Genomic DNA, 20674 nt, shown 5'->3' with positions numbered 1-20674 from the left:
TCAGCAGCCCTTTGCCCCACATTCCACATAAAGACATGGAGGCGGCAGGTAAGAGGCGAAAAGTGCAACTGCCTCCCTCTGAAACCTGTGCTCTTGCAAACGCAACCGAGGAGGGTCACTCAAGGACCAGTGGCATCCTGAGGCTTTTGAAAAGGCCCAGGGACCAACAAGCCGCTAGATTTTTATGCTTTTTTTCCCCGACAGGACACTTGGGTCCCTCTGCCCTCGCCTCCCCCCCTTACTGCCCTCCGTTGCCTTAGTATCCCTACACACCCGCCAGGTGGGAGAATGAAGAGTCTTTCTTCCTCCTTGCTCCCTCCCTCTCTCTAGGGGGTTGCTAGGAAGCGGGGCGGGGGGGGTGCCAAACCCGTTCTCCACAAGCACCGTGGGAGTGACAGGGGCGGGCTGGGAAGGATTCACTCCTTCTGTAAAGAGCAAAGAGCCTCCTGGTTGGACTCCACCGCCGGCACCTGCTACCGAGTAGCCCTCCCGCCGAGGTACCGCCCCCGGCCGCCGCCCGGGCCCGCGCACCGAGTGAGCACTGGCCCTTTAAGAGCAGCGCGCGAGGAGGAGGGCTGGGAGCGCCCAGAGCTGCGCCGAACTCGCCGGGGACGTCGGGCGCCGGCTCCCTGCCTCGCTCACTTGCTCCGACCGGCTCCCTGCGCCTCCTCCCGGGACTGCGCGGGGACCTGGGCCCGGGTGGGCGCGGGGCGAGCAGAGTCCCCGGGCGGGAGGCGCGTGCTCTGGGCAGCACCCGGCCCCGGGAATGGACAGAGGGAGCTGGGCGCGCAGGGGGCGCCGCGGGACCGGGCGGCCGGAGCGCTGAGCCAGACAAAGGCTCAGGAGTTGCGCTAGCTTTCGGGAGCCGGGCGCCGGGCGCCGAGGCTGCAGGACCCCGCGGCGGGCGGCTCCGGCCGGCCACCTCCCCCGCGGGCCGGCCCCTCGCGCCCGGACCTGCCCTGCCGGCTTCTCCTCGGGCGTGGGAATTTGCTGAGGGGACCTAAGCGTCTCCGGAGAGGACAAGGACCAAGAGGTCTGCCGCGCGCCCGCCGGGCGGGGAGCCAGGGAGCGTCGCAAGTTTCCGAGCCGCGTGCGGGGCTCCGGCGCCGGCCAGCCGGCGAGCCCTGAGTGCAGCGCGCCCGGCCAGGCGAGGCGCCGAGAGCATGGGCAGCGACCGGAGCGCGCCCGGACGGCCGGGCTGGGCGGTCAGTGTCCTCGGCGGCCGGGAGGCGGCGGCGCGGCCGCGACTGCTGCCGCTGCTCCTGGTGCTTCTGGGCTTCCTGGGCCGCGGCGCGGCGGCGGAGGACGCAGAAGTCAACGCCGAGGTAAGGACCCCCGCCCGGCCCCTCCGCGGCGGGCTGGGGGCTTGGGGGCTTGCGGGAGGGAGCCACGCCCGCGGCCTGGGGCTAGGGGTGGAGGGCGCGGAGACAGGCCCGGGTCCGAGAGAAGGGGGGCGGGGAAGAATGGGGCCAAGCTAGCTGCCCCTCCCCAGCTCGCCCGCTGCAGCGCACCTCATCCCAAATCCTGGAGAGTGTAGGACTCGCACCCCCTCTACCCCTACGGCCCTGCCCCGGGCACTGATCCGCCCCAGCCCGGGTCCCGGGAGTCGCTTCTGCTGCCCCCAGCCCTCGCTCCCCTCCTTCCCTCTCGCCGCGCGACTGATTCCTCGAGAGTCCTGAGGGCGCGCGGTGACGTTCCCTGCGAGTGGGGAGGGGGCGGCCCTGGGGGCCCACGGGCGGAGCGGGCAGCGCTCCCGCCTCGGTAGCCTCTGGTCTGGGTGACAGCGAGCCGCGAGTGTGGCGGGCGGGGAGGGGGGAAGGGGTGCGAACCTCCGAGACAGTAGTCTCGTCTTGCGGAGGCGCTTGGGCGACTTCCTTGGGCTCTTGCGTGGAAGCCGCCCCACGGCCAGGTGGGTCCGAGAGAGACCCTGTCTCCCCTCGGCGCTTCCTTCCACTAGAGCCCCTACGCCGAGGCCTGGGTTGGAGAGGGCAGACTCCGAACGTGCTTTTATCTGGAGCCCGCCTGACGTCCCTCCCGAGCTCCGTCTCCGGATCGGTCCCGCGAGTGACCAGGCGCGGCCTCCTGGGCATAGAGTGGAGTCCAGCCAGAATCCCCACCGTCACACGTCGGCTCCACAGGGTCGCCCAGCGCCGTCCTCCGGAGCACGGACAGTGAGGATACCAGCTCCCTCGCCCCAGCAAAAGCTGGGTCCCTGCTGTCCAGAGTTCTAAGACCCGACTCCCTGCCCGGAAGTAGGAGAGGGGTGCACTAGGCAGGAGTGAGCAGGTGGGAGGAGAAACGCCTCTGTGCTGACCCGGGTAGGCTCTGGCCTCGGTGCCCTTGGGCCGGCCTGGAGCCTCCCACAGCCCGGGCTGTGGGCCTGAGCGCCTTCTATTTGCAGCGGGCCGGTGCTCCCTCCCAGCCCCCTGGCGGCTTCCCCACCTCCCCCGGCAGCCTGGGAGATTTTTCCGATGGAAGCCTGCCCTTCCCCGCCCTACTTTAATAAAAGCATGGAGGAAGGGCAGGGAATTCCTCCCGGCTCAAGTTACACCTCCCAGCCAGTTCCCCACCTGCTTTGCCCTCCCTCCCTGGCCAGACCAGGGAAAGCTGCGGGGAGCCCAGCTTTGGCTGGAGGTAGAGAGGAAGCCCAGCCCATGCCCTGTCCAGCTCCCAGCGCCCACCGCCCCCAACCCCCATTTCACACAGGTGGTCAGGCAGGAGCTTGTAGGGAGTTCCTGCTGGTGGGGCTCCCATCCAGGTACTGGGTAGAGAGTGCTTATTAGGCTCACCAGCTACTCTGGAGTGGAGGACCCAAGGATTCCAAGTCAGAGACCACCCTTGAGGAGTTTACAGTCTATTTCAGAATGGCATCTCTGGGGGCACCTAGGTGACTCAGTTGGTTAAGCGACAGCCTTCGGCTCAGGTGATGATCTGGAGTCCCAGGATGGAGTCCTCATCAGGCTCCTAGCTGAGCAGGGAGTCTGTTTCTTCCTCTCATGTTCTTTGTCTCTCTCATTCTCTCACAAATAAATAAAATCATTAAAAAAAGAAAGAATGGCATCTCTTCACAGGAACTGGGTGGCCATGCCTGTGAATTGGCATCCTGGATGGCTAGGAGCTGTGGTGCTGGGGCCTGTGGCTGGAAGGGCTTTACTCTCTTTCCTTTGTTTCTGCTCCTCCATCACCCCGCTCCTCTCCCAGCTGCAGGAGTTCCCATAGCCCCGGGCCTGCACTGTTAGCCCTGAGTACCCACAGACCAGAGCCCTAAGCCCGTGGTGGCTCTGGCTAGAAATCTGTGACTGGCCTGTAGACTGTCTCCTGGGGGCAAACCTGGGTTGGGGCATTGCTGGAAGAGACTCTGGATGGTAGAAGGACCCTTGATGTTTGATGTTGGAAGCCAAGGTAGAGACAGATGGGCTGTACCAGCAAATACACTTGGCTTTGGAGTACAGGCTGTTCTTTGAAGCCTGTCGAGTCTGTCCAGATTTGGGCCTAAAAAGTCAAACCGCTTCAGCAACCAGCCCATTTGCCAGGAGGCCATGGGAGAACTGTCCCCAGGCCCATGCTAGCTGAGGACCAGCATCAGAGACTTCTGGGGCTGGCCCTTACCCCAGAACCCCCATAGCTCCAGACTTTAGGTCAGGCCATGGCTGGCACCTTCTCTGAGCAGCCTGACAACTGAACCCAGGCCAGCTCCTCTCCCTTCCCTCTCCGACTCCCAAGACAGAAACCGCAGCAGTTTCACCAGACTAAGGAATCAGGAAACCCGGCGTGTGCTAGGAGCTGGCTGCCACCTGCCACCTGCCAGGCCCCAGCCTGGAGATGGCTATCTTCCTTGGGGGAGCTGCCACTGAGCTACTCTGCCCTGCCCCACTGGCTCCCCAGGATATCAGACCCATGCCCTGCCGGACTGAGGTGCCAGCGACAGCTCCTGGTCTCCCTGCCCTCAGAGTCCAGCCCCCACCCTCGGCTTCCGGTCCAGGAGTTTGTTTCTGGCTGCAGCACCTAGCCTGCTTATATGCCTTTTGTGTTCACCAGAGAGTCTCTGGTCTCCCCTCCACCCCTTTTAGGCACAACTCGAGGCTCTCAGCCCTGCCCCATGGAGGTGACTCAGCTGCCAGAGTTCACAGGTGTGGTACCACCACCGCTAAATGTGGGCACATCCAGGTGTGCCAAGGTTGAGACTCCCACACATCTTCCTTGCCCCTAGGTGGTGGCTGAGCAGAATGAGCAAAAAGAGGGGTGCAGGCCAACCCGAATTCTGATTTTGACCTTCAGATCTGACTGGCAAGCCGAAGCCCCAGGCTTCCTGTGTTCCAGTCTCTGCTCACACTTCATGCTGGCCCCTGGGGGTCCCCACGGGTGCTTTCCTTTTAGTACCCTTTCTTAGATGTGGAGAAGGTGCAGAGGTTCCCTGTGTCCCCCCTCAAATAAAAGGGCTACATGTGAAGGCCCTGTCATCAGGAACCTGCAGAAGTTTCGTCTTCTCCCTCCTGTCTCCACTTTTCAGTCTCTTCTCTTAACAGACCACTCCTTTCCACAGTCTCTTTCAAAACTCTGAGAAAACTGGGCTGATTGGCATGGCCAGGGACCTGGTGTCCCACTGGGCCCTGCCCTTCACCCTCAGTCCTCTGCTGGGTCCCAGTGCTGGGGCCGCCCTAGGGTCCAGTTGGTCTGCTGCCTCTGTGCAGAGACAGCCCAGCCCGTGCTTGTCTGAACAGCATATCTGCCTGACCTGCTTATTCTGACCCCTGGACAAAAATGCCTTCCTTTGTCCCAGCCCAAGGAGCAGAAGAAACAGCCTAGAAACACAGCCAGATCCCCCACAGGAGACCTTCTCCAGAACCCCAGCACTCACAGCCTGTCCTCTCTGAGGCCAACTCAGAATGGCAACACTGCAACCCTGGGAGAGATGCACCCTGGCCAGCACTTGGTTCTGGCCACTTTGAGCCTTGACCAGATGCTCCCTGCCATCGTCCCCTCTGCCCAACTGGGATTTTGGCTTCTGCCTGAGGCCAGCTGTGGGGGTTGCTGTGGTCACCACGGCCCCCCAGCTCGGTTTATAGTTGGTGCTCTAGACTGAATGTTGGTATACTCCCCCAAGTGTATAGGTTGAAACCTGACTCCCGAAGCGATGGTATTAGGAGGGAGGCCTTTGAGAGGCGATTGGGTCATGAGGATGGAGCCCTCTTGAAGGAGATTAGTGCCCTTATAAAAAGCTGCCTGAAAAAGCTCCTTTGCCCCTTCTACCATGTGAGGGCACAGCAAGAAGTAGGCAGTCCACACCCCAGGAGAGAGCCCTCCCCAGAACCCATCTGTGCTGGTGCCCTCCTCTTGGACAGCAGGCCTCCAGAGCTGTGAGCAGTGCATGTTACCAGCTGCCCAGTTCATGGTATTTTTGTCACTGCAGCCCAGATAGATCAGGACATCTTCTGTATCATCCCAAGGCTGATGTGGCTCGCATAGCTGGCTGACCAGGAGGGGGCCCAGCCCCATGGCCAGCTCTGCTTTCAGACCAGGGGATGTTGTCTCTGCGGCCGCAGAAGCAGGGAAGGGTTGGGGGCCGTCTGCTCGGGTGCCCTCCACCACACAGGGTCCTGGAGGACCCCACAGATGAGTGTGAGGACCTGGGGCCATGCAGGCGGTAGAACTGTCTGAGCCTGCAGCACCCACAGGTGCCTTCTAGCCGGAGGATCCCCCTGAGTCAGGGCTCCCATGAGGCTGCTCCCCAGAAGGACACTGGTTCCAGGGGGTGCCTGGAGACCAGGGGCTATGGACTGGGCCCTTTGGGGAGGTACCCCAGATTGCTGTATCCCCAGCAAGAAGAGCATAGGCATACAAGCTGGGCTTGGATCAGAGAGACAAAGAAGGATGCCTCTTACCAGATCCCATGCCCCTCGTGGGAATAGCAGGAAATGAGCAAACTCAAACTCAAAGAGACAAGTCAATCTGACAGCTAGACAGACAGATGAAGACCTGGGGGCCAGCCGTCACCCAGCCTGTGGAGATGCTTCCCATCCTACTGCCCTGATGGTCAAACTGCCCGCACTGGGAGGCCAGGTGTGGAGCAGTTTTCCAGGGCTGGCCCTTAGCCCTGAGAACTACCTTGTCCTCCCAGGACTGGTGGCCACCCCGGGGGCTGGGGTGAGAGCCCAGCTTCACGTGGAGCATTTAGGAGCATGGCACTGGGTACACAGGAAGCACTTGCAAAATGGTGGCCAAACAGTGACAGTGAACACAGGTGGCATCTGCTGTTGTGTGCTGGGCAAAGGCTGCAAGGGGCCATCCTGGGGGGACCCCGCGGGGCTGGAGCCAAGTGGGAAGGAGGTTGTAGAGGTGGGGCCAGAGCTGCCCTTGGCCATCCCCCCGCCTATCCAGCCACCCAGGCTTTGCCCCATAAGCAGCCCTATGGACACCAGTAACACCTACAGTAGAGTTTCTGACCCCCAGGTCTTCATCTGTCTGTCCAGCTGTCAGATTGACTTGGATCTTGGAGGCCCCAAGGCCTGGCTCTCAGCCAGCCCCGGAAACCACTAGCAAACAAGACACATTCACCCCACCCACTGGCCGAAGGACCGAAGGACCAAAGGACCCATCAGTTCTTCCCTCCAGGTTAAGGACTGCAGGAGCCAGCTGGGAGGGGGCAGGGTAAAGAAACCCAGGAATTCAGGCAACCACCTCCTTTCTGCTCCCCTGGCTGGGCATCCCGCAACCATAGCCCCTTCCCCAGCTGCATCCTTCAGGTAGTGGGGGAGGACAGCTTGAGCCCCAAATAAGCAAATGTGTTCTTCTGGAACTGCTAAAATATGGACCATGCTGCCTCCAAAAGGTAAAGGATCCAGCAAGGACAGGGGGCCTGGCTTGGTGCCCCCTCTCCTCACTGGCCTTGCCTCTGTGTCGTCTGTGCTATCATCCCTGCGTGGTGGGAAGGGAGTGATAATATTGACTCCTCTTTGCAAGGAAGGAACTCAAGTTTAATCAGCCCCTTCCAGTGCTCAAAGGCCTGTTACATGGACAAGCAGTCAGGACCCAGGGGTGGGTGTCCCCAGGAGGCAGATTTCCGCTCAGCCTAAGGAGCAGCTTTCCAATAGTCACTGATGCCCAAAGTCAGAATGGGCTACATTGGGGGCAGTGGGCACCCTATCTCTGCAGGGGTGCAGGTCCTGGGGTCCTGGCCCCACCATGGTCCATAGAAGCTTCAGCGAGGGAGCTGGATTCGAAGGCCCTGATGTCTTCTCCAGACTGAGGCTGGACAAGTCTAGGGCTGGGTTGGGTAATCTAGCTGGTGCATGGGCTCTGGGCTCAGCTTCCCCGGAGATGGGGGGCGCCCAGGGTGCATGACTGGCGTCTGAAGGGACCGTGGTGGCCCAGGACCACAAATCTCTCTCCGAGCTGGCTCTGTGCCTGCCAGGGAGTGCAGAGCCAGGCCTGCTCCCAGGAGCCCACAGACCCGGACACGGAATAAGGGGAACGAGCACGATGAGGAGCTCACACCACCGAAGGTTTGGTCCGTCACCGGCAGCCCTGACATGATGCCATTTATGCCAGGCTGGCAGGGTCTGCTTGGACTGCAGAGGGAGCTGGGATGACAGCAGCAGAGCCTCCCGGAGATCCTGCTTATCGCTCAGGGTCCGTTAAGGCCGTGGGCGGGGCCAGGCAATCTGAGGCCCAGGGAGATGGGGAGCTGGCTGTGGCTGTGGCGCAGCGGGCCGCTCCCCCTCCCCCCACTCCCACTTAATGCACAATATTGATCCGCAGCGCCTTCTCAGACATACCCTCCCCGTAGGCCTGCCTTGGCTTTGTCTCAGCAGTTCTGGGGGGCAGCCCTGCCGACATGGCCCCGCGCCCAGACCCAGCTGGAGAGGTGGAGTGTGGGGAGGGTTAGCCGCCCTCCCCCAGTGCTGTGCTGGGCCAGAGGCTTGTGCGGCTTCACAAGCGGCCCAGGCCAGTAATACTGCTTGTGGGCTCCAGTTCTAGCCAGACAGCTGTGTGACCCTGGGTGGGCCACTCGCCCTCTCTGAACCTCATTAGCTGTACAGTGGGAATGGGGTCCTTGTGAGCATTGAATGGGATGACTAGAGTCAACTGCCCAGTCCACGGCAGGTTCTCAGCCTACCGCTATGCTTATGGCCTTTCCTCGGGGCAAGAGGGCCAGGAATCTGCCCTCAGACTCCTGACGGCCCTACGTTTCCTTACTGGGGCTAGCCACTCACCTGAAGCAGCTCTACATACCTTTTTTTTTTTTTTTTTTAAGATTTTATTTATTTATTTGACAGAGATCACAAGTAGGCAGAGGTGGGGAGGGAAGCAGGCTCCCTGCTGAGTAGGGAGCCCAATGTGGGACTCCATCCCAGGACCTTGGGATCATGACCTGAGCTGAAGACAGAGGCTTTAACCCACTGAGCCACCCAGGTGCCCCTACATACTTTTTTTTTTTTTTTAAGATTTTATTATTTGAGAGAGAGAGAAAGCATTGGGGGGAGGGGAAGAGGGAAGAAACAGACTCCCCACTGAACAAGAAGCCCCTGAGATCATGACCTGAGCTAAAGGCAGCCACTTAACCTACTGAGCCACCAGGGACCCCACATCTATACGTACTTATGGGATGGCAGCCCAGGAAAGAAATGGCTAGAAGAACCGGGGTAGGTGGGGTCTCTCTGCATGGTCCCTGGAGATCTCTTCAGAACCTTCCCTGCCTCCCACGAACAGTGACTCTCATAGAGCAGCTCCCCCTACTTTGCTGCTTCCTGACTGGGCTGTGCCACAGTTTCCCCACCTATGAGACTGGGTAACGAGGAAGAAAAGGAGGCTACTTTTGTGAAGGACAGAGTTTACAGTCACCACTAAGAACAGCAGGGGCTTGAACACAGTCCCTCCCCAAGTTCGAGACCTTGGGAATCACAACTCCCTTTTGGTCTGTGGCAGCACAGCACATCAGCAAGCTGGGGCTTCAGGGGTGCAGGCAGCCCCTGTCACAAGCCTGTGCACCCCAATCCCGTGCTCTTTTCCCTCCACGTCCTCGCCTCCTAGGTTTGTCACCCTTGGTTCCGGCAGGAGGGTGGAGAGGAAAACCCTCCCGGGGATGGGAAGAGCCCGCACAGCCCTACCGGTGGTGCAGACTGATGGGCACTTGGCAGTCAGCCCTGAGCACAAGTTTGCCACAGTCAGGCAGGCTCCAGCAGCTTTTGCGCCCCGGTCTCTGGGAATCGGCCGCTCGGGGCTTAGGCCGCGTATCTGCCCCCTGCCATCACGTGCCATTGCTCCCCCGCCTGGCTTCTCATCCTGGTCATGGGCCAAGGGCATTGGTCACCAGGAGACTGAGGGCTCAAGGGTGGGCTGATTATGAGATAGAAGTTCTTGGCCTCCCCGAGACCCCAAGGGTAGTTGTCTGTGGGGAGGAGGGTCCACAGGCACCCATGGGACCTTCCTGTGCGGCCCCTGAGCTGCCCCCAGGAATGAAAGGCCCCACTGGCTGGGCTGGGCTGGGCTCTGGAGCTCTTCACTGCAGATGGGCTCAGCTCCCCTCCCTTCCTCTCCCCAGGGCCCCAGTCTGAGCCTCCCCTGCCTGCCCTCCCCTGTCACTGCAGACACCACTAATCAGCCCCTTGGTGGCCCGTGATTGCGCTCCCTGAGATATTTTTACCTTATGCAAATAGGCAATGTACGGGCGCCCTCCTCCATCAGCAGGCGGCTCCGCCTCTCCCCCTCCTCTCATTGCCAGAGCTGGCCTGGCATCACCGCCTGGCCTTCCGGGTCTGCCCCAGCGTCTTGGGGAAACTGCCCATTACGGGCAGTGGGCTTCCCACCCTGTCCCTTCCATACACTTAGAGCCTCAGGAGAGGTTTCCTGTGCTTGGGAAGAATAGGGAAGGAGACCTTGGCTAGAGAGGGGAGGAGGGTCACTAGGGGGGGGGTGTACCTCCGGCACGCCTGCTTCCCACTGCTGCTCTGCCCTTACCTGAGGCTGCCTGGCACTCAGGCCCTTCAATTCTTGGGAGAGGCAAAAGGCTGCTGTTCCAGGGACAACCCGACAGGCCTCCATCATTAATAATACACTTCCTGAGCCCCTTTCCCTACCCGGCACCTTGCCACGCAGGAGTGTGGACCCCCAGCGAACCCTCCCAGCAATCTGGGTGATGAGGCAGGTCCTGGTCAGGCCCACCCTGGAAGTGGGATTTTTACTCTGCAAGTTCCTCCTCCCCAATGCTTCTTAGAGGCCAGTGCCTGGGGTCAGAGAGCCAGCCAGCTGAGCCCTACAGGCGCCTCCAGCTCCTCACTGTCCCAAGGCAGGGGAGCTGCTCCAGGACAGATACTCCCCGCTGAATGCCCAGGGCTCTGCGGTCAGCTCCTGCCTCCTCTTCTATCTGATGCGGTTTTCTTTAAATGCAGCACTTACTTGATGAGTTTGATTTTTTTTTTTTAACAGCACTAACTTGTAGCCTCTTTATGCACCTGGAAATAAATAAAAACGTGGCGGTCTTAAAAAAAAAATTAGTCTGATGACAGCCTAAAGCACAGGAGGCATGCAGCCACACCTCAGAGGTGTCTGGGCCAGAATCTGTCCCCCACTCTGTCACTGGAGCTGATGGTTATTTCCCAGCTCCGTGTCCCTGCCTCCTTGTTCAGTGGCCATTTCCTAGGGCCTGGGAGGCCTGGAAGCTGGGGCTGGGCATTTGTCCATGCCACCCTCTTTGGCTCAGCAGCCACTCCATCCAGCGCGGCCACCTGCACACCACTGAGCTGGCTGTGGGGACCACCCAGTCATGTCGGGGGGATGGCAGGTGGCACTGAGGGAGCAAGTCCTTGAGGAGTTAGATTTGATGCTGGTGGCAGACAGACATGGGTGTGGCCCTAGCCAGCTGACACAGGGCTGTTGGTCCACGGCAACCACCATATCTGGCCATCATCCTGCCTTCTGGGACTTCGATGTGCAGCCTTAACCTTCCAAAGCCTCACAGAGAGCAGGCCGCAGATGCCCTCACCCTGGCAGCCCCCAGAGACCCAGGGCGGGCCAGGAAAGGTATGAAGGACACTTCCATGGGGCCAAAGCCCACAGCAGTCCCTGGCCTCTGTGTTCACCAGCAGCCTCGCGTGGTGGTCACCATGTTCTCACGGCCAGGATGAATTCTTAGCACAGTTCAGCTTGGCTCCTCGGGGATCCCATCCTCCAGTTGTGACTGTGACGGGCATGTCTGCTCACAGACTTGCAGGCGTGAATCCCTCCCTCTATGGGAACACCTGGTCTCCCTGGGAGCCTGGAAGCCCCTGGAGGTCAGCACACTCTCTCGAGGTCCTCCACAGCCTCCAGCTGGCGGTGTCTGGCATAGAGAGGGCGCCACAGAAACACTTGGCAGGAGGTGGGGGTGGGTGGATGGATGGACAGATGGATAGATGGAGGAAAAGACATTCTAGAAGGCTGTGGAAGGGGATGGGCACCCCTGTTGTGTGCCAGCTGCTTTTCCCAGGGCTGCCCCGTTGTTACCTGAGAAAACTCAGTCCCGGTGAAAACAAAGTGTTTGTGGCAAAGCAGGGACTGAACTTCGGGTCTCCCGTCTCACCCTGCTGGGCCCGGGTGGGCTGCCTGAATCCATCTGCTCTTCTTCTGGGGCTTACGATCTCCAGGGGAGCAGCACCAAGGGGCCAGTTTTCCTACTTGGTGCGACTTCAAGAGGTTCTGAACTCCTCAGGGTCCCCGGTGGTCTACCAGGAGTGGTAGGGGGCTGCCCTGGAGCAGCCAGTACAATGATAAGGACAGCTACTGTGGACTGTCCTCATGGACGCGGTTTCCATCCTAACAGGGGAAGACAAACAATAAACACCGGAAGTGGAATATATAACGTGTTAGACGACAAGTACAGGGAAGGACAAGAGGGGATCCAGGGCACGCAGATGGGGGGGGTCTTTTTTTTAACATTGTGTTGTCAGAGAATACCCCTCCAACAAAGTGAGGTGAAAGCAGAGACTGAGGAAAATAGGGTGGGAGCCATACAGATGTCTGAGAGAGAGCGTTTGGGCAGCAAGAACAGCGCGTGCGAAGGCCCTGAGGCAGCAGTGTCACCATCTGGGGGCAGGTGGGAGGAGTGAGGGCTGAGGGCTGAGGCAGGGGCAGGTAAGGAGGGCCTGGCAGCTCCCATAAGAACTGGCTTTTCCTCTGAGCTGGAAAGTCTTTGAAGGATTCTAAGCAGAAGCGGAAGATTGACCAGATCTGACTGTAAAGGCCTTTTGTTCTGCTCTTGCATGAGAACAGACTGTAGGAGGTGGGAATGGAGAGAACAGTCCAGAGGCTCACACGGTCCCTGCAGCTGGAGGGGGTGGCGGCCACGGTGGGTGGACATGGGATGCAGGCTGTGTTTAGAGGTAGCAACGCTAGATATGCTGACCCAGGGGTGGCCTCTTCTTTGCAGAACTGGCTGAGGCTCTACGGCTACCTGCCCCAGCCGAGCCGTCACATGTCCACCATGCGCTCCGCCCAGATGCTGGCCTCGGCCCTGGCTGAGATGCAGCGCTTCTATGGGATTCCCGTCACGGGCGTGCTGGACGAAGAAACCCAGGCGTGAGTGCCTCCGCCGGGCCCTCCTCCTGGCCTGCTCTGACAGGGGTTTGGCAGGTGGAGTTTCCAGAACCGAGTGGCTTAGATAAGAAATGGCGATTGGTCTGGTCTTCCCTGCTCATTCTGATTGCCTGGGCAAGCCTGCCCGAAGCTCTGTGTCCAGAAAGCTGAGGCGACGGGCTGGGCAGCAAGGAGCGCGGGATTAGTGATGCCTGCCATAGGCATGGGGATGGGGAGGAGCGGCACGGGGGCCCTGGCTGGTGCATCCTCGCTAGGCCTCGGCTCTGCGCTGAACCTGACAAAGGTGACAGGACCCAAAGTCACATTCTTGAGCATGAACTGAGCATAATGTATCACGGACACGGGGCCTCGGGGGTAACTCTCCCATTCCTGGGTGATACCGGTGGGAAAGGGATCACCTTCGTGGAGTCCCCTCTGGGCACTCGGTCTTCCAGTCTGAGGTCAACCTGCCTGTTTTTCTGATGAGGAAATTGAAGTGCAGAGATTGTCCCCCACACCCATACAGAGGCAGCTGGAGGCCAAAGGCAAAAGGGTGGTAGAAGAAGGTGGACTGCCTGGAAGAGGCAGAGCCCAAACAGACAGGCACAGGGAGGAAGGCTCCGGGCTTACCCCTTTGTATCCGTGACGCAGGTGGATGAAGAGACCCCGCTGTGGGGTGCCAGACCAGTTTGGGGTGCGCGTGAAAGCCAACCTGCGACGGCGGCGGAAACGCTATGCCCTCACGGGGAGGAAGTGGAACAACCACCACCTGACCTTCAGGTAGGCACCGAGGCTCAGTCCTCCCACAGCACCAGCCGGAGACTGCTTGCTCCTCTCCCCATGCTGGCTGAGGCCTCAGGCTTCATAGTGGGCTTGTCTGGAAGGCTTCCTTTCCCAGAAGCCCACCCCAGGGTGCCCAGCATAGACTGGCCGGCCTGCTCCCACGCTGACAAGATCAGCTGCACTTCCTAGGCAGTCTTCCCCCAGGGAAGGTCAGGACCCTTGGAGCTGCTTCCGCTCTGTCCTCCTTCCCTCCCGGATCCCCACCCCAACCCGCCAGCAGCGGGGGGCTGGTTGCAGAGCTGGGGGCCTCTGCGGTGCCTGGCACATGGGGCTTCAGGCATCTAAGGGGTGGGGGGGTGGCAAGGTGTTGGAATCTGGCATTTGCCAAGTGGGCAGCAGCAAGTCCCCTACAAAAACCCTGGTCTGCGCACCCGTCTTTGGCGAGAAGCCCCCTCTGAGCCCTGAGCCACAGAGCAGTCCCCAAGGACTCCTCTTCGTGTTTCAGTCCAGCCACAACCCCATTCGCAGCTATCTCCCCCAGACCGACGTCATGGCCCAACCAGCTTTTAAAGGAGATCTGTCCAGCACACAGAAGCTTAATCTGATTTATGTGGGTGATACCAGGCCTCCTCCTGCCTTTATCACGTGCAGACTCAGGGGCCGCTTGCTTTCTCCATCAGCTCATTCTTATCATCCTCCCAGCTCCCCAGGATGAGAGCACGACTCTCCTTTTCCCATTTTACAGATGCAGAACTGAAATACAGAAAGACGAAGTGGCCTGCCCAAGGTCATGTAGGTCATGTCAGAGCCCGGCCTTGAACTCAGGACAGCCTGAGCCTGAAGTCCAATAATCAGAACCGCTTGGCCCGTGTTTTCTAAACCTCAGCCATTTGTCTCCAAACTGTCTAGTTCTTTCTCTTAGCTACAGAGCACCTGTTCTCTTATTTGCTTCATGGTTTTATTTAAGCGAATTGGACACTGTACAGCTTTACTTAATGATATCTCATGAACTCCCGGGTTTGACGTATTAGTTCTCTTTTCCAGATTCACATCAGAGTAAACTAATGGTTGGTATTGACGGGCACTGTTGGTAAACCAGCTGAGAACTTGGGCGTGTCTCTTGGGACCGGGTATCTTCACCCCCACCCAGTGGGTGCTAGCAGTGGACAGTGGAATCCAGTAGGCCCTGAGTTCACTCCCTTGTTTCCCGGCCCACCTGCAGCATCCAGAACTACACAGAGAAGCTGGGATGGTACCACTCACTGGAGGCAGTGCGAAGGGCCTTCCGCGTGTGGGAGCAGGCCACGCCCCTGGTCTTCCAGGAGGTGCCCTACGAGGACATCCGGCTGCGGCGGCAGAAGGAGGCTGACATCATGGTACTCTTTGCCTCCGGTTTCCACGGCGACAGCTCACCATTTGACGGCACAGGCGGCTTTCTGGCCCACGCCTATTTCCCTGGCCCTGGTCTGGGCGGAGATACCCATTTTGATGCAGATGAGCCCTGGACCTTCTCCAGCACTGACCTGCATGGTGAGGACACTAGGCCAGGGCAGGGCAGGGGAGGCAGAGGCGGCACTGGGCATTGCCCTCTGAGCCTGTTTAGCAGCTACAGGGTTGGGAGGGGAGAACTTCCCTCGGAAGTTCTCTGGAGCACTGACCCTCCATCTCAGTCAGTTGTCCCGTTATCTCTAAGGGATGGTAGGGAAGCAAAGGGATCATCGTACCCATTTCCCAGGTAGGGAAGCTTGAGCCCCAGCATTCAGAGCAGCTCAGCCTCTCCTAAATTGGCAGAAGGGCCAGCTCTCTGATAGCCACAGAGCTGACTGTGCTGCCTGTCCCCACTGCAGGGAACAGTCTCTTCCTGGTGGCAGTGCATGAGCTGGGCCATGCCCTAGGGTTGGAGCACTCTAGCAACCCCAGTGCTATCATGGCGCCCTTCTACCAGTGGATGGACATCGACAGCTTCCAGCTGCCCGAGGACGACCTCCGGGGCATCCAGCAGCTCTACGGTGAGTGGGCAGCATGGGTATGGCCTGAGGGCTCTGCACACCAGTTTTCGACTCCCCACCGGACAAGGCATAGGTACCACCAGTAACCCTGTTTTGTAGATGAGGAAACAGGCCCAGAGAGCATTAGTGACTTGTCCACATCACTCAGTGAGTAACTGATGGGGCTAGAAGTCACACCCAGGGCTGGGCAGCTCCAGGCCCTGGGCCCTCATGGTGACTCCAGGCTGGGATCCCCAAAGCCCCTCATTGACCCCTCTTTCCTCTTCAGGGTGAATGGTATTCTTATTAGACTGGGCATGCCCCTGCAGTCCCAGACCCCATTCTTCCCCGTTTGTTCCCAATCCCAGCCTGTCCCAGGTTCTCCAGGCAGTGTTGTTGGCTTTTTACTGCCCAGTGGCTTGAGGCAGGTGATACCCCCTCCACCCAGGCCTCACCCGAGAAGGTCTCCAGTGGTAAGGTCTCCTGAGGACCAGTTCTGTGGGTCAGAGCCTATGCTCAGTGCCCCACTGAGCCCCTTTTTAGGGCTGGCAGTGTTGGCCCTGCTGGGCAGGTGACAGACACTCCTTTACAGACATCCTGGCAAACTGGCAAAGAGATGGGCCCTTGGCAGAGGTCACAGAGCCATGTTCTTGCCTCTGCATGTGTCCCCTACTTCCTGGTCCACTGAAGCAGGCTAGTGCCCTGAGGGGAATGTCCACAAGGGAACGTGGACTCGGGCAGCCTCAGGGACACAGTGACCCATGTCCAGTGTGGGGAGGTCGAGGAGGGGGCTGTATGGAGGAGGATGGAGGTCCTGAGTGTGATGGCTGGTGTGGGGGAGGAGTCTGCTGTGAAGAGATGGGGACTTGCACCTGACTAAGCCTACCACCAAGGCAAATGTCCCTCTGGGCTGGGGGCCCCAGGGTCCCCTGGTTCTAAGTAGGAGAACCTGGCATTCAGGCTGGGTTCTGGGGCTACCTGCTGACTTCCCACTCCCCCCACCCTGCTCTGCAGGCACCCCAGATGGCCAGCCACAGCCCACTCGGCCTCTGCCCACTGTGACTCCCCGGCGACCAGGCCGGCCAGATCATCGGCCCCCCAGACCCCCCCAGCCACCACCCCCAGGTGGGAAGCCGGAGCAGCCCCCAAAGCCAGGCCCCCCAGCCCAGCCCCGAGCCACGGAACGGCCTGACCAGTATGGCCCCAACATCTGCGACGGGGACTTTGACACAGTAGCCATGCTGCGTGGGGAGATGTTCGTGTTCAAGGTCTGGCCCCTGCCCATGCCTCCCTAGCCCCTTGGCCCCATCTCAGAGCAGGAGGGCAAGCCCTACATCCCATTCCAGGAGCCTTTCCTCACCTGGCTGCCCAGACACCCCCACCCCCCTTCACTGAGCAGCCTATGGGGAGCCATCAGACCCTAGACCAAGAAGACACCAGCCTGAGGGACAAGGGGCTTGGCCAGGGTGACACAGACGTGCAGTGGCCTGTGCCCCACCCAAGGCTCCCTTCCCAGGGCTGCCCTGGTCTTCTGAGCTACCCCTCCAGATCTCCCTGACTGGGAAGGGGTGGATCAAGGAGAGGCCTCTCCCAGGATGAGGCTTGCTCTGCCCACTCACACACACGCCCTCCCCAGGGCCGCTGGTTCTGGCGGGTTCGGCACAACCGTGTCTTGGACAACTATCCCATGCCCATCGGGCACTTCTGGCGTGGCCTGCCCAGTGACATCAGTGCTGCCTACGAGCGCCAAGATGGACGTTTTGTCTTCTTTAAAGGTAGGTTTCGGTAGTGGGAGCCCTGGGCACCCTTCCTGCCCTGGCCTGGCCTCCAACCCAATGGGCCCGAGGGAGGAGGAGAGCAAAGGGCTACGTTTCACGTGTCATCCTATTGTCCACTGTGGGGGAGATGCATCAAGGCCAAGGGAGGGGTGGGGGAAGGTAGATGGAAACCAGGAGACACCTGAGGCCCTGGGGGCCAGAAGCTGCTCCGACTGGAGGCGAGCTGCCCATCCTCTGCAGCATGGGGCCTCCGCATCGGTTCCCTCCTTCCTTGCCTCTTGTGCCTCCAGCAGCCCTTCCTCATAAGAACAGATCCCCCGAGCCCAGGGCAGGATTTCTGGGGTCTGCCGGCAGGGACAATGGAGCTCCCTACTGCCAGCCCTTCCTTTGGGGCCTGCTCCCCTGGGGAGGGCCTCCAGGGCAGTACCCCCTGACGAATGAGCTGTGTCCCCAGCCCCCCTGCCAGCCTTAGCCCACGCTAAAAGCCCCTGAGAGGCCAAACAGGGCTCCCCCTCTTCCTCTCTCTGTACAAGAACTGTTTATGGGGGTGGGACGGATGTTCACACGGGAATGCAGGCCATTTATAGTGTGACAGGTGTGTGCACAAATGTGAGTGACTTGTACATGTGTAAGTATGTCGCAGGTGCCCATGAGTTCCAAGTGCATGTACACACAAGTGAGTTGCATTGTGTGTTATCTTGGGTGTGTATAGGGGTCAGTGCCTATCCTGTGTAAAAGGGTGTGTATGATTGTGTGGTGTATGTGTGTACACTCATGTGTCATATGTATGCGGTGAGTGTGGCTGTGGATGTGAATGGATTTGTGGGCCCAGGATAGCACGCCCCATGTCCCCTCCCCACGCATGCCCCCCAGCCCCCGACCTGTCCTCACCGACCTCCCCCTCCCTCAGGTGACCGCTACTGGCTCTTCCGAGAAGCAAACCTGGAGCCTGGCTACCCTCAGCCACTGACCAGCTATGGCCTGGGCATCCCCTATGACCGCATTGACACAGCCATCTGGTGGGAACCCACAGGTCACACCTTCTTCTTCCAAGGGGACAGGTGAGCACCCCCTTCCCTAAAGGGAGAAGGCTCCAGTCCAACCCCCCCACCCAGAGAGAACCCACAGCCTGGTACTTTTGGTCCCAGGTATTGGCGCTTCAATGAGGAGACGCAGCGTGGAGACCCCGGCTACCCCAAGCCCATCAGTGTCTGGCAAGGGATCCCTACTTCCCCCAAAGGGGCCTTCCTGAGCAACGATGCAGGTATCGGGGCCCACCCCCTGCAGCCTGCCTAGCACTCACCATCCCCCCTTCTCCACACCCAGGACTCACCAGCATTGCGATGGCTGGTATGGGGAACACTGCTGTGGCAGGCCCCAGGCCGGGGGCTTCCAGAGCGTGACTCTCTTGACCGTTCCTGCATTGTCTCCAACCCCTTTTTACAGACAGTCAAACTAAACCATAGAATTTTTTTTTTATTTTTTTTTTTAAGATTTTATTTATTTATTTGACAGACAGAGATCACAAGTAGGCAGAGAGGCAGGCAGAGAGAGAGGAGGAAGCAGGCTCCCTGCTGAGCAGAGAGCCCGATGCGGGGCTCGATCCCAGGACCCTGAGATCATGACCTGAGCCGAAGGCAGAGGCTTTAACCCACTGAGCCACCCAGGGGCCCCTAAACCATAGAATTTAAGGGCCCCAAGTCCCTCCGCAAGGGAGTTGGAGAATCGAGTCCAACCGGGGTCTGCCTGTGTCCAGAACTGGCGCTCGTAATGGCCTTGCTCCCTACAGAGTCCAGCTAGGCCTGGGCAGCCCACAGGGAGCTTGAAGTGTGTGTGTGTGTGGGGGGGGTGAGCTTGGCTCAGGGCGATGGAAGGCTAGGGTCCTCCCAGAATGCCCACTTTCCCGCCTGGAAGGAAGCCTGACCTCTGTCACTATAACTGAGCAACAGGGAGGGAACTGCGGCTTTTATTTCTCCAGTGGGGTCTCTGGCGATCTAGAGAAAAACCATTAGTCTTGGTTTCCCGGTTCCAGGTTCTTGGGCTCAGGGGAGACCCTGTTGGCTCTGCCGGAAAGCCAGTGCTTAGGCCAGGCACGTGGCATTTGTGTATGATGGCATCACTCTGCAGCCACTCCGATCTCATTGTGTCCAGCAGAATATGGACTCACCCCTCATTCAGAACTGACCCTTCCTGGGGCTGATGGGATGTGGGCAAAGTGCCCAAGGCTGCGGAGCTTGTCCAAGGCAGCACTGGGCTCTGTTCCAGCCCAAGGCTGTAGGCTGGCTGTGTGGCCTTGAGCAAGACACTGGCCTCTCTGGTATGGGATGAAGCCAGTCCTGGGACAGTATGGCAGGGCCCCCTGACTGTAGCCCAGGTGACCCAGCGGGCTGCAAGACCCTTCCATGTACCACCTGGGTCAATGTCAGCCCAGCCAGGAAGCAGGGGAAGCAGAGTGGGGCCCTTGACCCAAACCTGCCCCTCTCTAGAGCCCCTGCCTGGCTCCTCTATGCTGGGAGGGGACATATTTGAAAATGATCAGGCTGGCAGGTGAGAAGGAGGGTACTTTAAAGCCAGGGTGCCTCCAACATGTCCTGGTCTTCTTTGAGGGTCTGGGGCTGGTGGTGGAGGTGGAGCCTGACATCGCTCATCCCTGCTTCCCCACCCCGCAGCCTACACATACTTCTACAAGGGCACCAAGTACTGGAAGTTCGACAACGAGCGCCTGCGGATGGAGCCAGGCTACCCCAAATCCATCCTGCGGGACTTCATGGGCTGCCAAGAGCACGTGGAGCCGGGACCCCGATGGCCCGACGTGGCTCGTCCACCCTTCAACCCCGACGGGGGTGCAGAGCCCGAGGCGGGCGGGGACGGCGAGGAGGGCGAGGAGGAGGGGGGCGAGGCTGGCGGCGCGGGGGACTTCGGGGATGGGACCGACGCGGACGGGGGCAGCCGCGTGGTGGTACAGATGGAGGAGGTCACGCGGACGGTGAACATGGTGCTGGTGCTGGTGCCGCCCATGCTGCTGCTGCTGTGCGTCCTGGGGCTCACGTACGCGCTGGTGCAGATGCAGCGCAAGGGCGCGCCGCGCGTTCTCCTCTACTGCAAGCGCTCCCTGCAGGAGTGGGTCTGAGCAGCAGCGCTGCCCTCCTGCTGCGCACGGTGCTAAGGGGGCCGTGGCTGGCGGGACCCAGGCTTCTCCGACGTCTGGGTAGGGTGCACCAAGCCAGAGCCTTCCAGGGCTCCCTCAGCCCCTGGGTGGGGGCCTCGCCAGGCCCTCCAACCTCCCTGCCAGCCCTGCCCCGATGTTTATTTATGCCCAGCTTTTGTTGGGTTTTTTGTTTTTGTTTTTGTTTTTGCACACTAATTGAGTATTTGTTTCTACTTTGCTGACCAGGAGCAGCGGTCCCTCAGGGCAGGGGTTAGAGCTTTCTACAAATAGTTCTGTTCCGGACAGGGAATGAGCCGGTTTCCCCGCCCCCCCAACAACACCTCTGCCTTGGCCACAGCCAGGGAAGCAGAGGGTCAGAAGGTCTAGCTGGAAAGTGGCTAAAAGGTTTCTGAGGTTCTTTCCCATCC

General features: G+C 59.8%; 1 protein-coding gene across 1 annotated transcript; it reads left to right on the top strand.

Moving 5' to 3' along the window:
* The first annotated feature begins 575 nt into the window (after window positions 1-575).
* Window positions 576-20371, top strand: MMP15 (matrix metallopeptidase 15). The gene is made up of 10 exons (XM_047711858.1): window positions 576-1325; window positions 12404-12552; window positions 13201-13329; window positions 14555-14862; window positions 15180-15341; window positions 16335-16588; window positions 16957-17095; window positions 18009-18159; window positions 18247-18362; window positions 19768-20371. Exons 1-10 carry the CDS (start codon window positions 1164-1166, stop codon window positions 20226-20228), a joined length of 2031 nt encoding a protein of 676 aa, XP_047567814.1. The 5' UTR covers window positions 576-1163; the 3' UTR covers window positions 20229-20371.
* The last annotated feature ends 303 nt before the right edge of the window (window positions 20372-20674 follow it).

Source organism: Lutra lutra, chromosome 17 (genome assembly GCF_902655055.1).
Source record: "Lutra lutra chromosome 17, mLutLut1.2, whole genome shotgun sequence".
Lineage (NCBI taxonomy): Eukaryota > Metazoa > Chordata > Mammalia > Carnivora > Mustelidae > Lutra > Lutra lutra.
The sequence above is the reverse complement of the archived record's forward strand: the minus strand, read 5'-3'. Positions and strand labels throughout refer to the sequence as shown.